This window comes from Antechinus flavipes, chromosome 3 (assembly GCF_016432865.1).
Source record: "Antechinus flavipes isolate AdamAnt ecotype Samford, QLD, Australia chromosome 3, AdamAnt_v2, whole genome shotgun sequence".
Taxonomy (NCBI): Eukaryota; Metazoa; Chordata; class Mammalia; order Dasyuromorphia; family Dasyuridae; genus Antechinus; species Antechinus flavipes.
This window is the reverse complement of record NC_067400.1, coordinates 316,934,899-316,956,356: the sequence shown is the minus strand read 5'-3', so window position 1 is coordinate 316,956,356 and position 21,458 is coordinate 316,934,899. Positions and strand designations below refer to the sequence as shown.

The following is a 21,458-nucleotide window of genomic DNA, read 5'->3' as shown; positions in this document are numbered from 1 at the left end:
ATCAGGGACTAAAGGGGGCATGGGAAAGGACATTAAGTAAAGGACAGTCACAGTCAGTAACTACCAGTTACTGTCTGTAAAAACCAGTTATAACTATCATTGCAAATCTCTTCATGTAAATACTTCTGGGTATTAGGCTTAGGCAGGGGTGATCATGTAGGGCCCAAGCAAGATCCTTTCCAGGTAGATAGAGTTATCCCTTCCACATCATGGGGTAAGAGACATGGTACCCCCTTGTGGAAAATCCATATAAAATTTTTTGGCCCTTTCCTTGTGCTAGAAAAGAATGAGAGAGAGAGAGAGAGAGAGAGAGAGAGAGAGAGAGAGAGAGAGAGAGAGAGAGAGAGAGAGAGAGAGAATGAATATGAATGAGTGTATGTGTGTGTTTTATGGGGTATTTACATTATCTTGTTAATAAAATTCAGGTTGATATAGAATACTATACATGTATTTTATACATTTCTGAATTTCTGAAATTTTTTCTGTCATCTGCAGGTCTTTGCATATTTTCTGCAACTTCCACAAAACTTACCCCAATTCCCATTTCATTTCTTATGCCAGACTGTAATATACTGAGACCAAGATGGGGAAAGTAACAATGTGGAACAGATAGATGTATAAAATAGTCATTCAGAGCTTTGTAGCCAAGAAGGATTTCTGACTTCACAATTCTTTCATGCGTTCATGGACAGCTATATGGACTAATGGATCGATTATTGGGCCTGAAGCCAGAAATACCCAAATTCAAATCCCAATGCAGATACTTAATAGCTCCGTGTCGTTGACCAAGTCATTAAACCTGTCTGCCTCAGTTTTTTCATCAGTAAAGGGGATAGGGGTAGGAGTAGGTTGATATAATCTGCTTCCCCAATATTTAGGGATGCTCACAGCCCAGTTCTCCAGAAAGTCAGAAATCAAATAGCATTAGTTAATCTTCATAGCCACGCCCCAATAGTGGTCTTTCACCTGAATAGGTTTAACTCTTCAGGCTGACCCTCCTACAGATAATAATGACATTTTCTTTTCAAGGTTGTTGTAAATGTTTGTAAAATGTTTTGAAAATCTTTAAAGGGTAGTTATTTTATTATTGTTAATTTTTATTTAGTATCATTCCCAAAGAGATAGTAAAGAACAAAGATCAATTTAGCTCACTTCACATTTTAGTAGCAATTAGTTTGCCAAAACCTGAGTCAATGTATCAAGACAAGTGTAGAAAGCTATATTCCTCATCTTCTTCCAATTCAGCCTTTTTCCTCCTCTTTTTTATTATGGAAGGCAGGCAGAAAGAAACAGAAGAGGAGACTGATAGATATATATTCTTTTTCCTCTCTTTATCTGCAATTTCCTAACAAAACTGTTCTGAGAGATTTTCCTTTTTCTGAAACCTTTAGAATATAACCCCAGAGAATGGGTATTTTGATTGGGGGCAAGGGAAGATGGGTTAAAAGAAGAGAGGTCATTTTGGAACAAAGATAGAAGGGGATATTCCAGTGTGGAGCTTTGTATAACCAGAGGATGAAATTCGGTACTGGGTTAGGGGTGGTAAGGAAGTTGAGGGGAGGAAAGTTAAGGGCAGGGAGGGAAGGAGCCAGAAGATAGAAAGAAAAAGAGAAAAGGAATGGAAAGGTATAAGATTTTCCAAAAACAGTCTTCCTTGGTGTTCTTGCCTAAAAATCACAGAAGCTCAGGCTGAGTGGCCATCTTGTTCAGGCTGTGTCTGAGCAAGAAGAACCCTCTTTGTCATCTCTTACAAGTGGTTGTGCAGGATTTGCTAGAAATCCTCCATTGAAGAAAAGCCTTTTACTTTCCTGCTTTTGCCTTTTGGGGTCATTCAAGACAAACAGAATCTTCCACATGACTGTCCTTATTGAAGATAAGCTTCATTCTGTTCCCTGCTTCCCAAGTTTTCTCTTTTAGCCATAGCTCCTTCCATGGATCATCATTACATGCAAAACTGTAACTACAATTTTGTTTTCAAAGCAATAGCTCAGGGCAAAATGAATTAAATCCCATTTAATTCAATTTCAGAAGTGGGCAGAAGGCTGTAATGAGACTGTTGTTGTTTAGATGGCCAGGATCTTTTCAGTGATCGGGTGATATTTTCTCCATCAGAAATCACTCATACCGGGGCTGCCATTCTTTGGCAAAAGGCAGATTTATTTAGGGAAGAGGTTACAGACAAAATGAAAGGATACAATAGACACCAGAAATGGTAAATATGAAATAGAATGGGAGAGCATAATATGAAAGACATTCCTCAGTGGAACTCACAATTACCCAGTAGAAAGGGACCACCCCATGAGGTTGGGTTGTGTTCTTAGCTGACAGGCTAAATCCTGAAATGGACTTAGTGTCCTAAAAGAGTTAGTTAGCTGTTAGAAGTGTGGTTAAAATATATAATGCCCTTAGGGATAGCTACCATGTGGCATGGGGGAACAGCAAGGGGAAAGACACTATGAGGCAGAATGCCATGAGGGACTGACCCAAAGGAAGGCAGCATAAGGATGGCTCATAAGTAGATTTTATGGGAAAAATGAAAGAGACATGATAGACTTCTGGCAGGGTGTGGCAAGGTGAGACTCCCTACGGGGAAGGAGGGAGAGAAGATCTCAGAGGTTGATATAACTTGGATTTCAGACTGGACCATTTCCCCACAGGCTGAGACCATGGAGCTAAATTGATCTCTATCAGAACCTTCTCCCTGCCTACCCCAGGGATCAGTTCTTTGGTTTCTCTCTGTCCAGCACACTATTCAGGATCTGGTCATTTACTAGCTGTGTGATACTGAGATAATCACTTATCCCTGGTTACCTTTTTAAAAAATAATGCTAAATATTGGGGAAGCAGATTAAGTAAATTAAATTTTGTTTTGTGGCTAGGGCCCTTTCTTTAATCAAACTGCCACCTACTGATAAGGTGAGGGAAGGAAGGCTAGAAGAAAGAGCTATGCTCCCCAAATTTGGGGGTATCTGCATCGTGGGCACCTCTTGACAGAGAAGTGGAGAGACTGAGTCACTTGGGTGCTCATGGAATATGAAGCCTGGAATTTTGGAAGAGGCATTGGAGAAATTTCCTGTTCTACTTAGTCACTCCTTCCTTTTGTCCTTCTGTGTCCAGTTTTGGTTAGGTTCTGTAAAAGTAACACTTTGAGTATAATGGATGAGAAAAGCCCTATATGGGATTATTAGGCAGCACTAGTCCTAGAGTCAGGAGGACCTGAATTCAAATTTGGAGTTTGATACTAGGTGTGTGATGCTGGGCAAGTCACTTAACCCCTGTTGCCTCAGAAAAAGAGAAAAACAGTAGACTAGAAGCCAAGAAGTCTTGTGTTCTGGCTCTAGCTCTGCTAACTTGTTCACCTTATGACAAAACAAGCCACCACTCTTGTTTTTCTCACCTATAAAATGAAGCAGTTGGGTTCCTTCATTTGCTAACTGAAGGAACCCATCTTTTACTGAAGTCTTTACCCATTTCTAATTCATGTTAATATGGCAAAATAACAATTATGGATATCATTAAGTATTAAGATTACCTTAGTTGTAAAGTATAATTGTATTGTTAAACCATCCTGGGCTTTGGAACTATTGCTCTGGGGCTGTGTTGATAAGTGAGTAGAAGGAATGAAATCTCCCATCCTCTCATCTGTTCTATCACTGGGCACCATCCTTCCTCCAGGCACAATAATCAAATCATTGCTGCTAGAAAAGGAGGGTTTTTTTTTTTTTGTTTTGTTTTGTTTTGTTTCTATTGTAGCCTTCTGTCTGATCCTAGTTAAGGATGTTGGGACTGTCTTGAAGATCTTGCTACTTAGAGATTCTCAAGGGTGTCTGGATTCAAAAGGGGGGGGGGATAGTTTTCTGGGCTTAAAAATCAAGTTAACACACATTTATTAAACACAATCTACTTAAGGACTTTCCTGAATGTAATAGGTGCGTGCGCGCGTTTTCTCTCTCTCTCTCTCTCTCTCTCTCTCTCTCTCTCTCTCTCTATATATATATATATATATATATAATATATAATATATAATTTATGTAATGAGTGAAAGGGTGAATTTAATTAACCTGACATAATAATTCCTCTCAAATATTTAACCTTCTCCATTAGATCTTTCCTTTCTTGCTGAAGTTATGGAAAATAAAGGCGTCTTTACACTTTTCCATCAACTATGTCTTATCTTTCCTTAACCTGCTCTTCCAAAAGTCTTAGATTAATTAATAAGACCTTGAACCAGGTGAAGTTTTTTTTCATTTTCAACCTTATGTTCAACCTTGAAAGAATGTTTCCTTTCCTTCCCCTCTTGTCCTTCATGTTGTGCATGTGATCAGAAAAGAGAAAAGCAGTAGATTTACTGGTCTACCATACCTAACGCATACCTGTTGCCAAATCCTTGTGGTACACACTGCAAATTCTTGTGTGAATAATAATCATCCAATTATTTACGCCACTGTGTGTCTGTAATGTATATATGTGATCCTATGCATGTATGGGTAATATTTTAGTCTTTTTTATTTAATCATATTTTACTTTTTCAAATACATGTAAAAGATATATTTTACCATTCATTTTTGTAAGATTTTGAATTCCAAGATTTTTTTCTCTTCCCTTCACTCTTTCCTCCCCAAGACAGCAAGAAATCTGATACAGATTATACATGTACAATCATCTTAAACAGATTTCCATATTAGGCATGTGAAAGAAAAATCAAAAGGGGAAAACCATAAGAAAAAAAGCACACCAAAAAAAAAAAAAAAAAGGTGAAAATAGTATGCCTCTCTCTGCATTCAGTCTCCATGGTTCTCTCTGGGTGCACAAAGTATTTTCCATCCCAAATCTATCAGAATTGTCTGCATCAAGAATGTTTTAGTCTTATGCTTCTATCTTAATACATCTTAGGACAAGAAGTCTTGCAGCATAGGGGAAGTAGCAAGAAGGTTGATCTTGTAATCTGGAAAGTCAAGGTTCTGACAGACTAGTATTGTGATTATGGGCAAATCATTAGACCTCTCCGTGCTCTATAGCAATCTCTAAGTTATTGAAGAGGTGTTGATCTGCAATGGAATTTCTCTGCAAGGATTTCCTATACCCATGAAAACACAGGTCCAGTGCTATACAAAGTTGGGTGACATTTCACACCTGGGAAAGTTCCCATGTTCCCAGACAATGAGGCAGAATTCCTAGGGGCAAAAGTGTCCTTCCTTAGATTGGAAAAAGGGAAAACAAAATAATAGTATTCCCACCCTGTCTTTAGGTGTGCTTATGGAACATGTGCCTCTCTATGTCTGTTTTCCTTGGTTCCCAACCATATCATTTGTTCCAGCATTTGTCTTGTTATTCCTGTATATTCACATTGTAGAACCCCTACATATCTGTATCTGTATTTCCAGATATCACTGAATGAGAGAAATCCAAGGAAAGAATAGGAGAAAAGTAAAGGAAAGGGGAAAGGCTTACTATCTTATTTCTCATTCTTAGCACATCCTACATAAGTGGTGTGCTACTTTCTAGGGGTTTTCTTATGAGGGTCGACCCCATGTGGCAGAGCCAGGAAATTAAGCAGGGCAGACTAATCAATACTAAGAGTAGCGAGTTATTTCTAAGGAAATTACTATCCCTCAGAAAATATCCCCCAATTCATTGGCTAAGGCAGATACCTCAATGGAATAAGGCAATGCCTCAAATGGGGTCAAATTTCAGCTCTGCCTCTATTTTTGTGAATTTGGGGAAGTTATTTAATCTCTGGGGCAGTTTCTTCATCTTTAAAATAAAAATATCTCATTAGATTATTGTGTCAAAAATGATCTGTGGATTGCAAAGTGCTTTAGAAATAGGAACTGTTATTCTTAGCATTATTTCTAAGATTGGGGTTGGCTGAATTTCAGAAACGAATTGTTAAAATTTGACTCCTGGTGTGTGTGTGTGTGTGTGTGTACGTACCTATGTATGTGTATGTATGTTTGTAGGAGGGTGTGTCTATGGGGAGTGAAGTGGGGGGAAGTGTTGCTAAAAACTCACCACTTCTACTTAAGAAGCTGATTATTTCTGAAGCCACAGTTACAAAAGTGGGATAATGAAGCATGCTACTTACCCACCTCATGAAAAGAAACAGTTGACTTAAGTACAGAATGAAACTTACATTTTTGCAAATGGTCAATTATTTGCTTGACTGATCATATTTATTTTAAAAGTTTTGGTTTTCTTTTTAATCTGGGGGAGGAGAGGTGAGGGGTAAAATTTTTTGTCCATTGAAATTTTAAAAAAATTAATGTTAAAGCTTTTCTTTTAAAAGGCAAATATCATTGGAGGAGAAGTGGGGGAGAATGTTAAGTATCAATCATTACATTTTTATGTGGGTTACTCCAGGCTAGATGGGTTTTCTTCTTCTTTTTTACTGGGTTAAAAAAAAGAAAGTAAATTTTTATTTAAAGGAAGAGAGAAAAGGGGCAAAATTTTAGAATTTAATGAACTTCATAGGACTTTAGAGCTTGGAAGGGGCTTTCAAAAATCACCTAGTCTAATCCTTTCATTTGACAGATGAGGAAACTGAGGCTTAAAGAGGTCATACAGTGACACCATCAGGGTTTGAACTCTCAGGTATTTGAGACTTTAAATCCAGTACATTTACATGATTACCACCTTACCACTTTTGTCTTTCTCTAGGTCATATAAGCATTGCACGTCATAGGTACTTCATAAACATTTTGCTATTATTGTTTGTCAAAAAATCTCACACAGACTAAACAGGGGCTCCCTTTTGAAAAAAAATCTAACATCACTGAAATGTGAAAGGTTTCAAGACTTCCCCCAAGATATCATCAGAACACTATGCTCAAGTTATACAAGCAGAGTTTTACTCAGATTCTAGTAGGAGGGGAAAGGGAGGTCTAGCTAGATGATGAGAAAAGTTGCAGAAAGGGGGATGAGGTCCCAAAGACTCATTCCACTCATCTTGCAGTTATCTCTAGAAATCTTACAACACAAAATCACTTACATACTAGATCTTCCCCACTGCCTCCCCCTCCTCTCCTTCCCTTCCCTCCCTCCCTCCCTCCCTTCTCTCCCCTCTCTCCCTCCCTGCCTTCCCTCCTTCCCTTCCTTCCTCCTTACCTTCCTTCCTCCTTTCCTTCCTTTCTCCCTCCCTCTCTTCCTTTCTTCCTTCTTTCCTATGTAGTTTGCCATTTCCTTTTCCAACTCATTTTATGGGTGAAGAAACTGAAGCAAATAGGATTAAGTGACTTATTAGGCTCACACAGCTAGGAAGTATCTGAGATTAGATTTGAACTCAGGGGAAAAGATGAGTCTTTCTGATTCTAGGCCTGGCACTCTAGCTACTATTCTACCTGGCTGCTCTAAAGCTTTGTTTCTTATTAAGATTTAATTATTCTGGAGATTAGGAACCAAGATAGTTTCACTTTGGACTAATACCTTAGGATAAATCAGTTTATCAGACCTTTTGAAGCAATTTTGAAAGGTAGAAGAGAAAAACTTTGGGTCTTTGAGAAGAGTAAGTGGGAGCCTAAGGGTATTAGACTAATTTTGCAGGCTTAGAATTTTGCCTTGGGTTGGACCTGTTCCTTAGACTGAGTAACTTCCCTTCTTGTCTTTCCAACACCCTCAACATCCCCACTTAGACTCATTCAGCTTGGCTGACAAAGCTAAAGCCAATTTGTAAGTCAGTAGAAAGGGAAACCACAGGACCGTTTTTTTGTTGTTGTTGTTTTGGTTTTTTGGGTTTTTTTTTGTCAGAAAGGGAGCATAAAAATAAGGAAGTTTCCTTTAAATGATCTGATCTCTTGGTTTTATTTCTCCCAGAAATGAAGACTTTATTACCTCTTTGCTTATGTTATTGTTAAAGCTTCCTAACTGATGCCCTGCCTCCAGTTCCTTTTATGTTTAGAAAAAAAGTCTTTGTTTTTTTCCATCACCAACCCTCATTTTTCCCCAATATATCCCATTTTCTTCTTTGACCCACAGAGTCATCCATTATAGTAAAGAAGTAAAAATAAGCTGTTCAGTGAGACCAACATATTAATATTATTCCAATCCGTCCTTCACATAGTTACTAGTAATGCTTAGCTCTGATCATTCAAAACATTAATGGCTCCCCCATTAAATCCAAAGCCCCTTTAATTTGGTTTTCAAGACCCATCTTGAAAGGCAGAAATGTTATAATAGATAAGGTACTGTATTTGGGGTCAGGAAGGCCTGTTTTCAAATTCTTCCTTAAATATTCACTTTTGAATAAATCATTTAGCTTCTCTTTGCTTCAGTTTCCTCTATGAGGGGGTTTAGAATCTCTTACAGCTTGAAATCTATGATCTTATGATGTACTTTTGTACTTTTATCTCCCAAGACAAACTCTTTTTTGAAATCAAATGGGTTTAATTCATCATCGTTATGCTTTGCAACTCCTTCACTTTTGCTCTCCTGACATTCCTTATGTCTAGAAAGCCTTCTCTTTATTTGTCCATCAATATTGTACTTATGTTCAGTGCCTGGTCAGTTGCTACTCTAGCTGGAAAGGGTATCTCTGTCTCTGTATCTTTCTCTGCCTCTCCCTATCTCTTTTTGTGTGTCTTTTGTCTCTGTCTCTTTTTCTGTCTCTCTCTCATCTGTTTCTCTTCTCTGTCTTTCTTCTCTGTCTCCCTTTCTCTTATTCTCACCTTCTTTGTCCTTCCCCCTCTCTCCCTCTCTCCTTTTTTCCCTTCTAAACAATGGTAGCACATTTTCCTTATTTATATAGTCCTTGGTATAGTATGTGTATGTGTGTGTATGTGTAGACAAATATAGAAACAAAAAAATTATGTAAGACCTTTAAAATACAATATAAAGATAATATAAAACACAAATATATAGATAATAGTTAATATGATAAATGTAATGAATGATATACTAAATATATTATATGACTACATAAAATAGTTATAAACTATTTAGTATGTAAATGTACATACTATATAATATTAGACATAATATATAGTATATAGTACAACACAATATTATAAATATTGTAGACATCATAAGTATTTGTTATATTATCATGTACTATACATATATGTCTCTCATTTCATTTCCCACCCTTATCCTCGAAACATACATATATAGATACACACTTGTGATTATTAGCTTCTTGAAAACATGACCTCTTGTGTGTCACATGATGGGGATTAATCAGTGTTTGTTGTCTAACTTACTTAGCAACAAACACTTGAATTTAACAGTTTTAAAAACTTGAGCTACTAGAAGAATTGAAGGGCGCCTCACTCATAACAGGCATCTCTTTTTTCCTTCCCTATGCCAAATTTATTATAACTATTTCCCCACTTCTTTAATATCTTCTTTCTTGACAGACTCTTTATCCATCCCTCTTCTTCCATACTCCCTCGGTTCAGTTATATTCCAGAATCTGGCTACTTGTAATTCCTCTTCCATTTCTTTTTGTTCCTTCTTTCTCTGATGAACACATCCATCCCACCTTAGTCTTGACTCCTTCTACCAGCTTTTATTTCTTTAGATACCTCTGTCATGCATTCCTTCACCAATCATTTCTTTTTTATTTAATTTAAACTTTCTTTTTTATTGTGTACCAGATATAAAGTACTAAACAAACACGAACCTTCTGTTATAAAGAGTGCATGTGAAACTGTTAGCTTGTTATGTTTTGTTCTTACTTTTTTAAGTGCATATTAACTTAAACATAAGAGCACTGATTTAGAGCTGTAACAACTCTTACAGGTCATCTAATCCAACACCCAAATTTTAAAGAGGAAGAAACAAGCCAAGGGAGATAAAACAGTTTACCCAAGTTTATAAAAGTAGTCAATGCCAGAAACAGGATTTCAATTTAATCCTCTTAATTCCAAAGCAAGTGCCCTTCTCCTTGTACAGAATATCTCTACCAAAGTGACCCAGTTTATTTGAATTCCCTTCTGAACATTTCTTGATTAATCATTTTACAAAGTTGCTTCAGCAGCTTAAGAATCTCCTCTCTTTGTTACAGGACCCAGTACCCACCAAGCTTCTACCCAAGGATCTCCTTAATATCCCAGGGAAGGTGTGAGTAATAGGCAATGCATGATGTGGGAATCACAAGCAAAAGTCCTAGTCTTTTCACCAAGACTACTCTTATGTCAATGCCAGAATTGAGGCCTGAGTATCCTAATATTGGAATCCTAGCAAACCAGCCAGCTTGTATTCTCTTGCATATAATTCACAAATTCTTTCACTTTCAGATCTTTCCCATCTATATTCCAAAATTATTCAGCTTATTCTGAGATACCTTTTCCCAAAGTCCTTTTAAGCCCTTCATCTTTTTTAAAAACCACTTAATTAAATTTAAAAGCTTGGTTCCAGGATATCATTTCTAATTACTGCTCTGCTCTGATTATTCTTTTATTCTGTTTCCTCAATACTAATGAATATAATTTATAATACATGATTTTTCACTTAACACAATGGTCGCAGAGTGCCTTGTATTTGTTTGTTTAGTTGTGTCCAATTCTGGGATTTTTTTGGCAAAGATATTGGAGTGGTTTGTCTTTTTCTTCTCTACCTCATTTTATGGATAAGGAGCTAATAATAAGTAAATAAGACCAGATTTTTTTTTCAATAGTATTTTTTCCCCAAATCCACGTAAAGTGAGTTTTTAACATTCATTTATGTAAAACTTGGTGTTCCATATTTTTCTCCCTCCCTCCCTTTCCTCTCTCCTTCCCAAGACAGCAAGCAATCTGATATAGGTTAAATATGTGTAATTGAGATCACATTTGAACTCAAACGAATTTTCCTGATTCCAGATCCAGGGCTCTGTGCACCATGGTGCCACCGAGCTGCCCTTGGATTTGTTCCTCATACTGACCCTTATAAGGGGTTCTCCTTATTTTTTTTTCCCCATTCTACAAATGAGAAAAAGTGACAAAAGAGTCAAGCTCAAGTCTTCTGGCTCCAGGTTGCTTTCATATCTTACTCTGTAATTCTTTCCCCATGAATAAGTAAGTGACTCTAAGTACTAGGAACTGTGCTAGATCCTAGAGATGCAAAGTGACATTCAGTTCTGTGTGGGTGATTTTAACTCTTTTATGGATCAGTAAATATTTAGTATTTTTAAAAATTATCAGTGTTTGGAGGGAAGGAGACACTGACAATTTGGGAGAATCAGGATAATCCTGTTAAAGAGCCTGTTAAATAAGCCTGTGAAGGGAACAAAGTCTGCTAAGAGAGAGAGGAGGAGAGAGAGCATTCTTCTCAGTCATGGGGAAAGCCTGTGCAAAGCTACAAATGCCATTTTATGCATGGATGCTCTTCTCTTCTACCATCACTCCTACCAACTCCACCACCACCATCAGTAATGGTAATAATAATAATAGGGAGAGAGGAAGTGGGGGAAATGATCATTTATTTAGTACCTACTATATACCAGTACAATTAAATAGCTTAATGAATGGAGGAACTCAGGAAGACCTGAATTTAAATCTGGCTCCAAACACTAACTGTGCAAATCACTTAACCCTGTTTGCCTTAATCTACTGATGAAGGAAATGGCAAACCATTTTGATGTTTTTTCCTAGAAAATCCATGGAATTCAGGCCCAGCACACTATCTGTTGCACCACCTAGATGCCCATTATAAATATGACTTCATTTTTAGCCTCGCAAGAATCCTGGGGAAATAGGTGCTTTTATTGTTCCCATTTTACAGATGATGAAACTGAGGCAGACAGCACTTAAGTGACTTGCCCAAAATCACACAGTCTGAAGCTGGATTTGAACTCGGGTTTTCCTGACTCTAAGCTCAGCAGTCCATCCACTGTGCTTAAAGTTGATTTTTAAGCTCTTCAGATCAGAAACTTGTTGTTCTTTTTTGTATCTTTACCTTGACAACTAGTAATAGTTTGCAAATGATTTGATAAAGACTCGGGATCACAGGTTCTTAGATTTAGAATGAGAAGGTATTTTGGAGGTTATCCAATCTACTCTCCTCATTTTACAGGGGAGGAAAAAGGTCCAAGTCAGTCTTTTCACTCTTTTCTGGTGTTCTTTAGGAAGCCGTCCCCTAGTACTTTGGGGATTTATGTCTGAGTTCACTTTTTTCTCATGTATTCTTGGCTCCAGGATGCCTCTCTTTGCTGGTGACGGTGCAGGACACCGAACGCTATGTCACTCTGTTTGCCTCCATCGTCCTCAAGTGCGACTACACCACATCTGCCCAGCTGCAGGATGTGGTGGTCACCTGGCGCTTCAAGTCCTTCTGCAAGGACCCAATCCTAGATTACTACTCGGCATGTGAGTGTCTTCCCTCCCCACCTCCTCACCTCCCAAAAGCCTTCCTCCTATGCCTGAGAGTGAAGAGATAGGGAAATTAACTGAGAGCCTTTTCTAGGACCGAAGTCTATGACAGATTTGGAGTTGTGGCCAGATCTATTTTCTCTTTTCTTTTCCCTTCCCAAGGATTTGTTAAGTTTTACGTTCTGGGGGCAGAGTTCATAACACAGCTAAAGTCTATGCCTTGTCTGGCACCTCAATTGCAGAGTACAGGCTTAATAAATGTGAATTCAAAAGTACTTGCTTTCATGCACTTAGGCTTCAGAATGTGAAGAGAGGGAACTCAGAAAGCTTCCATCTGATCCAACTTCTATCCAGAACTATCTTCACTTCCACTTTTCTGATAAATTGGTCAAAGACAAAAGTACCATGTATGCAAAAATACTTAATATAATCCTTTTCTTAGTAGTAAAGAACTGGAAGTAGTCTGGGTAGCCATCTATTTTAGTAATGGCTAACGAGTGGGATATCGCTGTAATGGAAAAATCACAAGAAACAACAAATATGAATAATTGAGAGGAACTTGTGAAGATTTATATGAGCACAAAGCAAAGCTAGAGCAATTTACACAACCATCATAAAGTAATGAGGGGGAAAAAAAATAAAAACTTCAGAATTCTAGACAAAGAAGCAGGGATCACAGAGACCCAGTATTCCTACATTAAGCACAGGTTGTGGCAGCCTGACTGCTTTCCCTTTTACCAGAAATACTAGGCTGTTAGATCATGGGAATCATAGTACATATAAATTTCAACAAAGCATTTGACTGAATCTTTTGTTATCTTGTTGGACAAGATAGAGATAATAGTAGATTTGACTAATATAGAAGTAATGGAAAGACCAGACTTAATAAGTAGTCACTTATAGGTCATGTCAATATAAAGAGATATATCTAGTACAATAGCTTGGGGAAATCTCTTTTTTGTTCTGATCCACTAAGAGTTTTTCTCAATAATTTGGATAAAGGTCTAGTTGTCATGCTCATCAAATTGAGAGGGATAGCAAATATTAAATGAAAATCAGATTTTAAATTTCAACATGCTAGAATATATGAGCAAATATAACACTGAAATTTGAGATATTAACATAATGTCCTGCCCTTGAAGTAAAAAAATCAACTTTACATATGCATATTAGAAGTGTAACTAGATAGCAGTTTTTTAAAAATATTATTTTAGTGGGTTGTATACTCAGAGAGTTAGTAATGTATTGGCATTTTAAAAAACATATCAGTAGAATTTTTTTTACCTTTAAAAAGTATCTATTTCATTAAATATTTCCCAAATTTTTAACATTGATTTTTTTTTTTGAATTTGAGTTCCAAATACTCTTCCTCCCTCCTGAAATTTTTCTACCCATTGAGGAAGTGAATAATTTTATTTCAGTTATAAATGTGAAGTCATGCAAAACATTTCCATCATAATCACATTATAAAAGGAAACAAAAAAATGTTTTTAAGTTTTGAAAGTATGATTCTGCACTTAGAATTCATCAGTTCTCACTCTGGAAATAGATAACATTTTTAATCATGGATCCTTTCAAATTGTCAGCCATCCTTGTCATGATCAGAGTAATTAAGTCTTTTATAGTTGATTATCTTATAATATTGCTGTTACTATTTGCAGTGAATTCTACTCACTTCACTTTGCATTAGTGCAGATAAGACTTCTCAAGTTTTTTCAAAGCCATCCTCCTAGTCATTTCTTATAGCATAGTATTATTCCACACAATCATATTTTGATTAACCATTGGTGGGCATCCCCTCAATTTCTAATCCCTTACCACTATAAAAAAAAGCTGTTATATAAATTTTTAAAAAATCTTAAGAATTTTAAGTCATAATTATGAGAGAATCTAGAATAAAAGAATCAATATTTCTGTTGCATTCTGGTGATGCTACATTTATAATATTATGTTCAGCTCTGGAAAGCCATGTTTTATTTTTAAATTTTTTATTGTTGGAGCCATATCCTATTTGATAAATGATCAAAAGATATGAACTATGCCCAAAAGGATATTAAATCATTCATATCCTTTGACCTAACAACACCGTTATGAGGGATAAATCCCAGAAGAGAATTTAAAAAAAAAAAAAATAAAATAAAAAAAAAAAAGGAAAAGGAGTTATGTACAAAAATGTTTATAGCAGTTCTCAGGGCAAAAACTTGGAAACTGAGGGAATGCCCATCAATTGGGGAATGATTGAATAAATTGTGGTATGTGATTTTGTTGGCATATTAAAGTTTTATAGGAAATGTTGAGCAGGATGCTCTCAGATAAATCTGTAAAGTCCTCCATAAACTCAAGCAAAGTGAAATGTACTATGTACAAAGTAATAGCAATGTTCTAGTATAATCAGCTATGAATGACTTTGTTATTCTCAGCAATATAATGATTTATGACTGAAAGACTTATGATGAAAAATCCTAACCGTAGCCAGAGAAAAAACTGATTGTGTCTGAATACAGATTCTTTCTCCCTCTCCCTCCCCCTCCTCTGTCTCTATTTCTGTCTCTTTCTTTGTCTCTAACTCTGTCTCTATCTGTCTGTCTGTCTCTGTGTGTGTCTCTCTATGTGTGTCTGTGTGCCTCTGTTTCTGTGTGTGTCTTTGTGTGTCTGTGTCTATATGTGTGTGTCTCTTGTGTCTCTGTATGTTTGTCTCTATGTCTGTGTGCTTGTCTATCTCTCAGTGTGTGTGTGTGTGTGTGTGTGTGTGTGTGTGTGTGTGTGTGTGTGTCTGTCTGTCTGAATTTTTTTTGAGTGGGGAGAACTTTTCTTTCATAACATGACTTTTATGGAAATTTTTTGCATAACTTCACATGTGCTTTTTTAATGGGAAATGGGGGTAGGGATAAGGGAGAGAATCTGGAACTCAAAGTTTTAAAAACAAATGCAAAAATTGTTTTAAATGTAGCAGGAAAATAAATATTAAATTAAAAATAAAATAAAATTTTATTATTTTTTGCCTTTCATCATCTTTATTTCCAAATATAATCCTTCCCTTTTTGTCCCCAGAAAGCCCCAACCCTTGTTATAAAGAATGAAAGAGAAATGAGAGGAGGAAAAAAGGAGTTCAAAAAAAATTAGATGATGTATCAACTGAATCTAACAATAAATACATTGCTCCTTGCCCATTGTCCTTAACCTCTGCAAAGAAAATTTGTAGTCTAAGAATTGGAAAGGGCTTTAAAGGCCAATCAGTTCAGGAAAGTGAGGGCCTAGAAAGGTGTAAGTAAATGTCAAAGTGGAATTTAAATTCAAGTACTCTTGACTGAAAAGGCAATTTTCTTTCTTTTTTTCTTTTTCCTTTATTAAAGTTTTTTATCTTTCAAAACATACATGTGGATAATTATTCAACATTAGCCCTTGCAAAACCTTGTGTTCCAATTTTTCGCTCCTTCCTCTACCCCCTCCCTTAGATGGTAAGTAGTTCAATATATGTTAAACGTAATAGAAATATGTTAATTCAATACACACACACACACACACACACACACACACATATACACTTATCTAGCCACACAAGAGAAATTCAATCAAACAAGAAAAAAAAAGAGAGAAGCAAAATAAAATGCAAGCAGACAACAACAAAAAGAGTGAAAATGCTATGTTGTAAGCCAAACTCTGTTCCCACAGTCCTCTCTCTGGGTGTAGATGTCTCTCTTCATCATTAAACACTTGGAACTTGTCTGAATCATTTACTTGAAGAGAGTCACATCTATCAAAAGGCAATTTTCTTTCTCTTATACAATATTCTTTCTGAACTGAGAAATGTGCATTTTTTCATCTTTTTGGGCTTAGACCTTATTATTAGAATTATACAGTATTTGGCTTCATTTTTTTTATTGTGATAATTATGTATATTGTTTTCTTTGTTTGCCCACTTCACTTTGCATCAATTCATGCAAGTCTTCCCATGCATCTCTGAATTCTTTGTAGTCATTGCTTCTTATGGCTACTTGAACTATTTGATAAAATTCACATATCACATTTTGTTTAAGCATTTTACAGTGCTTAAAGGGAAGAAACAACCCCTTTATTTCCATTTCATAGCTCTTACTATTATGTTATATACATGCCTCTCAACTGGGGAAGAACTAAACAAATTATACAGTACATTAATTTAATAAGTACTAGTATACTGTAAGAAATAAAGAATTTTTAAAATCACAAGGAAGACTACATGCACTGATACAAATTTAAATAAACAGAACTAAACAATGTACTCATTATAATGATTACAATATTGATGGAAAGGGGAAAAAAACAAAGCAAAAAAAAATTAGATGTTTTTTAATTATAATGATCGTTTGGCCACAAAGAAGAAAGGGGAAAAAAAATTCCTTCCCTTCTGTGTAGAATGCAGTAGCTATTAAGTACCTACTGTGTTTCAGACCCTGTGCTAAGCACTTGGGATACAGCAAATAAAAAGAAAGACAATCCTTGTCCTCAAGGAGTTTACAATATAAAGAAGAAAGTAACACACAAAAGGAGACAGAAAGTGGGATTAGAGAGGAACGGGACACCAGGGAGTTCCCAGGATGAAGGCATCTTGTTCTGTGGAGCTGAAACTAGTAGAGCAGTAGATGCAAAGGGGAGAGAGAACATTACATAAGCTGATCTTTTTATTTCTTTTTTATTCATTGTTGCTAGGGATTGCTTCCTGAGAAGGGGAGAGGAGAGGAATATATTTGGATTCTCCTTAACCTCTCTACAACCTTTGACACTGTTGAGCACTCTTTCTTCCTTGATACTCTTCTAAGTTTTCTAGACACTACTGTCTCTGAATTTTTGAATTCTCCTTATTTTATCTGACTGTTCCTTTTCTACTTCTCTTGGTGGATCCTCTTCCAAATCATACCCTCTAACTTTACATTGTCCTTCAGTGTTCTGTGCTGGGCCTTCATCTCTTCGCCCTCTTTTTTTTTTTTAAAAACTTTGGTAAAGGTACTTTTTACCTTTACTTTGCTGATCTCATCAGCTCCCATAGATTTAATTACCATCTCTATGCTGCTGATTCTTTTTTTTTTTTTTAATAACTTTTTATTGATAGAACGCATGCCAGGGTAATTTTTTTTTTACAGCATTATCCCTTGCATTCACTTCTGTTCCGATTTTTCCCCTCCCTTTCTCCACCGCCTCCCCCAGATGGCAAGCAATCCTTTACATGTTGAATAGGTTACAGTATATCCTAGATACAATATATGTGTGCAGAACCGAACAGTTCTCTTGTTGCACAGAGAGAATTGAATTCAGAAGGTAGAAATAACCCGGGAAGAAAAACAAAAATGCAAGCAGTTTATATTCATTTCCCAGTGTTCTTTCTTTGGATGTAGATGCTTCTGTCCATCTTTGATCTGAATTAACTCTCTTTATTGAAGAGATCCACTTCCATCAGAATATATCCTCAAACAGTATCATTGTTGAGGTATATAATGATCTCCTGGTTCTGTTCATTTCATTTACATCAGTTCATGTAAGTCTCACCAGTCCTCTCTGTATTCATCCTGCTGGTCATTTCTTACAGAACAATAATATTCCATAACATTCATATACCACAATTTACTCAACCATTCTCCAATTGATGGACATTCTTTCATTTTCCATATGCTGCTGATTCTTAAATCTACCTATTCTTCCATAAACTCTCACTAATCTCCAAAATCATATCTTCAGCTTTCTCACACACATCATGAACTGGATGCCCTCTAGATACTGCAAACAATAATCATTATCTTTGTCCCTAAACTCTTCCCTCCTCCCATCTTCTCTATTATGTTGAGAACAATTCTATAGTCTCAGTCTCTCAGACTTACAACGTAGGAGTCAGCTTGGATTTCTCACTTTTATAAACACACACACACACACACACACACACACACACACACCATATCCAAACTGTTGTCAAAGTGTTGTTTTTATCTTTGCAACATCTTTTCAGTACACCTCCTTTTTTGCTTCTGACTCTGTTGCAGATCCTTATCACCTCAAAACAGGATTACTGTCATAGTCTCCAGAGTCAAATACAAAATACTCTGACCTTCCAAGCTCTTCAGAACCTAGTCCTCCTTTCCAGTCTTTCTACACTTTACTCTCTAATATGGATGCTTCAATTTGGAGACACCAGCCTTGGGGCTCTATCTCTTAGTTCTGGGCATTTTCCCTTGTTGTCTCCATGCCTGGAATGTTTTCCCTCTTCTTCTCTAACTACTGACTTCTCTGGCTTCTTTAAAATCCTACCTTTTGCTGAAAGCCTTCCTCAATTCCCTCTTAATTCCAGTATCTTCCCTCTGTTAATTATTTCCCATTGATCCTGTATATAGCTTGTTTTGTTATATTTTTGTTTCTTGTCTTTCCTATCAGATTGTAAGCTCCTTGAAGGTAGGCACTGTTTTTTACCTCTTTATTTTTTTTATCTTCAGAGCTTATTATAGTGCCTGGCACATAATGGGCACTTAGTAAATGTTTATTGATTGATAGAGATTCTGAAAAAGAATCCATAAATTTTACCAGACTACTACAAAGATCCATTAAAAAAAGTTAAGAACTCTTGAAGAGAACATAATAATTGTCATCAAGTACTTGTAGAGCTGTGATATGAATAAAGATTGTGTTTGTTCCCCTTTAAGAAATTAAAAAGAGCTGTTGTGGAAAAGGAAGGTTCCTGCTCTAAGGAAAGTAAAGCTTCCTAGCAATTTAGAACTACTCAAAAATGACAGAGTCTACTTTAAAAGTAGTGAATTTCTTTCTCTAAATATTTTCAAGTGATAACTGTGATAGTTCTTCCTACCTCTCTGAGTTGGAGGCTCTCTCAAAAATATAAAGCTTTCTATAACAGACTATCTCTGTTCTGGACCCACTATCAAACCACCTTTTTCTGGAAACTTCCATGTGCCATGGTGACTTTCCTTATTTGAGCATTTCCCTACTTGTAACATCAGATTAGAATTCAGCTGAGAACTCCTTCCCTAGAAAACTCATGAACTTTGCTTTCCTTATGATGCTGCCTGAGTGGTATGGAGGGAAAGCTTGGTGGAACCTGGTTGGCCAAGCCCAGGAAGTCTTTTGGGTTAGATGAAGATTCTGGAAAAAGACCTTATCAATGACTGAGACTCAGTTGTATCTCTCATTTCTAGCAATTAAAACCCAGTAGTATTTGTCTTAAAGATTTCGAGCTGAAAAGGACCTTAAAAAGTATTTAGTCCAACTTTCCCTTTCTCATTTTACAGAGAGGTAAACTGAGGTATAAGAAAGTTAAGTGACCTTCCAAGGTCACACAAATGGTAAATTATAGTAGGGTTTTAACCCACGTTCCTTGATTCCAGATATAATGTTCTTCCTGTCCATCATGTTGTTTCTGCCCCAAACTTCCCTCCTTTATTGTATATTGCTCCATCATTTGACTCAAGTGTCTCGATTTAGGACTAGGGTCCTCCCTTGTGTCAGTTAAAATGTCCCTCTTTCCTCACACACTTTTGGCCTGATTAGCTTTTGGATCCCTTCTTTAAGTCTCTAAACTAGTGGCTTAGATTATGATAATAACAGCTTAACTACATATCAGTGTAGATTTTTATTCAAGTGTAGATTAGACCCTCTCGCTTTTGAATTGAAATTCTTCTGACTAAAATTCCATGATTCTGTTGTTTCTGAGGAAAATTGTCCATCTCAGCTTCTTTCAGTTGTTTCCTAATCATTGTTTTGACACACTGAGGTAGAAAGGAATTTTACTTCGTAGTAGATAAGAAATTGTAATGAGGAGAAAAAGAGAAGCTTCTGAGTCCAGGAAGCAGAAAGAGATGGAGTTACATAGAGCCTCCTTTCTCTCTTCTTCACAACAGATTATATTTAAGTTAATATGGCAGTTAAAGGTAGGAATCTCAAACCCTCATCCCTGTCTAGGCCCAGATGTTAAAGCCCATCTCTAAGATATATAATTTTGTTCAAATGATTTGCGGTGGGTTTTTAATAAGTTTTTGTGAAGTGAAACAAAGATTCCAATGGTAGATATTTGTCCAAACCTGCTACAGGTTTAAAATTAATTTATAATCTATGTCAAATTATTTACTTTCTCAATGGAGAGGGGTAGGAAGGAAAGGAAAAAATTTGTACTTCAAATTTTTTTTTAATTTACATATAATGGAAGATGGGGGATAAAATGTTAAATTGCCATTTTTTAAAAAGTAAGTATGCAATTTTGAGTTGAAAATCACCGGTTCGGTAGATGAGATATGACTTGATATCTCAGTGCTATGTCATTGATTCCTCTGTTGCATTTTTTGTCTTCAGCATATCAAGCAGCTTTAGCTCTGGGTCAGGACCCATCCAATGATTGCAATGACAGCCAAAGGACTGTCCGAATTGTGGCCCAGAGGCGAGGACAGAATGAACCAGTTTTGGGTGTGGAGTACCGCCAGCGCAAGATTACTATCCAGAACCGTGAGTGAACCATGAAATGTCTAGAGGTAGTAGTTAACAATTCTAAAGAAGGGGCAGCTAGTTGATACAGTGGGTAGAACACTGTTCCTAGGAGTCAGTAGGACCTGAATTCAAATCTGGTTTCAGATATTTACTTCAAACAAAAAGACAAACAAACAAAAACGCAAAGCAGATCCCAATGAGCACAGTGACCTGATAAGAACCCAACTTGACCAAGTCAGGCTGTGTTTCCCTTTTTCAATTAATTGATAAATTGGGTACAATAAGGCTCCTTGATAGTGATTGTATTAGTTTGAGTTAATAACATAAGTGTAGTATCTGGAGTCAGGAATAGTCTGAGTTCAAATTCTGTCTCAGGCATTTACTAGCTGTATGGTCCTAGGCAATTCATTTGAGCCCTAGTTTCTTCATCTATTAAAATGAAGGAGTTGGATTCAATGAAGGAGTTGAAAATCTATGTCTAAATTTATGATCCTATGAAATTCTCAGGTGAGAATTTTGAAATTCAGAAAGGGTCAATAACTTTCCCATTGTCAAAAACCAAGGTATTAAAGATTCTGGAGAAGGACCCTATCAATGACTGAGCCTCAGTTGTACCTGCCTTCTCCAGCAACTAAGACCTAGTAGTATAAATTTTGAATTATAAATTTAGGACTGGAAGGGACCTTAAAGAACATTAAGTCCCACCTTCCTTTCCTCATTTTA

At 36.5% G+C, this 21,458-nt stretch overlaps 1 protein-coding gene across 4 annotated transcripts in view; it reads left to right on the top strand.

The window, feature by feature from the left end:
* ILDR1 (immunoglobulin like domain containing receptor 1) overlaps positions 1-21,458 on the top strand; it is a 78,513-nt gene that overhangs the window by 25,104 nt on the left and 31,951 nt on the right. For all 4 annotated transcript variants that reach the window (XM_051985389.1, XM_051985388.1, XM_051985386.1 and 1 more), the window contains exons 2-3: positions 12,108-12,278; positions 20,604-20,753. In XM_051985389.1, coding sequence (XP_051841349.1) covers positions 12,108-12,278; positions 20,604-20,753 — 321 coding nt within the window. The remainder of the gene's footprint in view (positions 1-12,107; positions 12,279-20,603; positions 20,754-21,458) is intronic.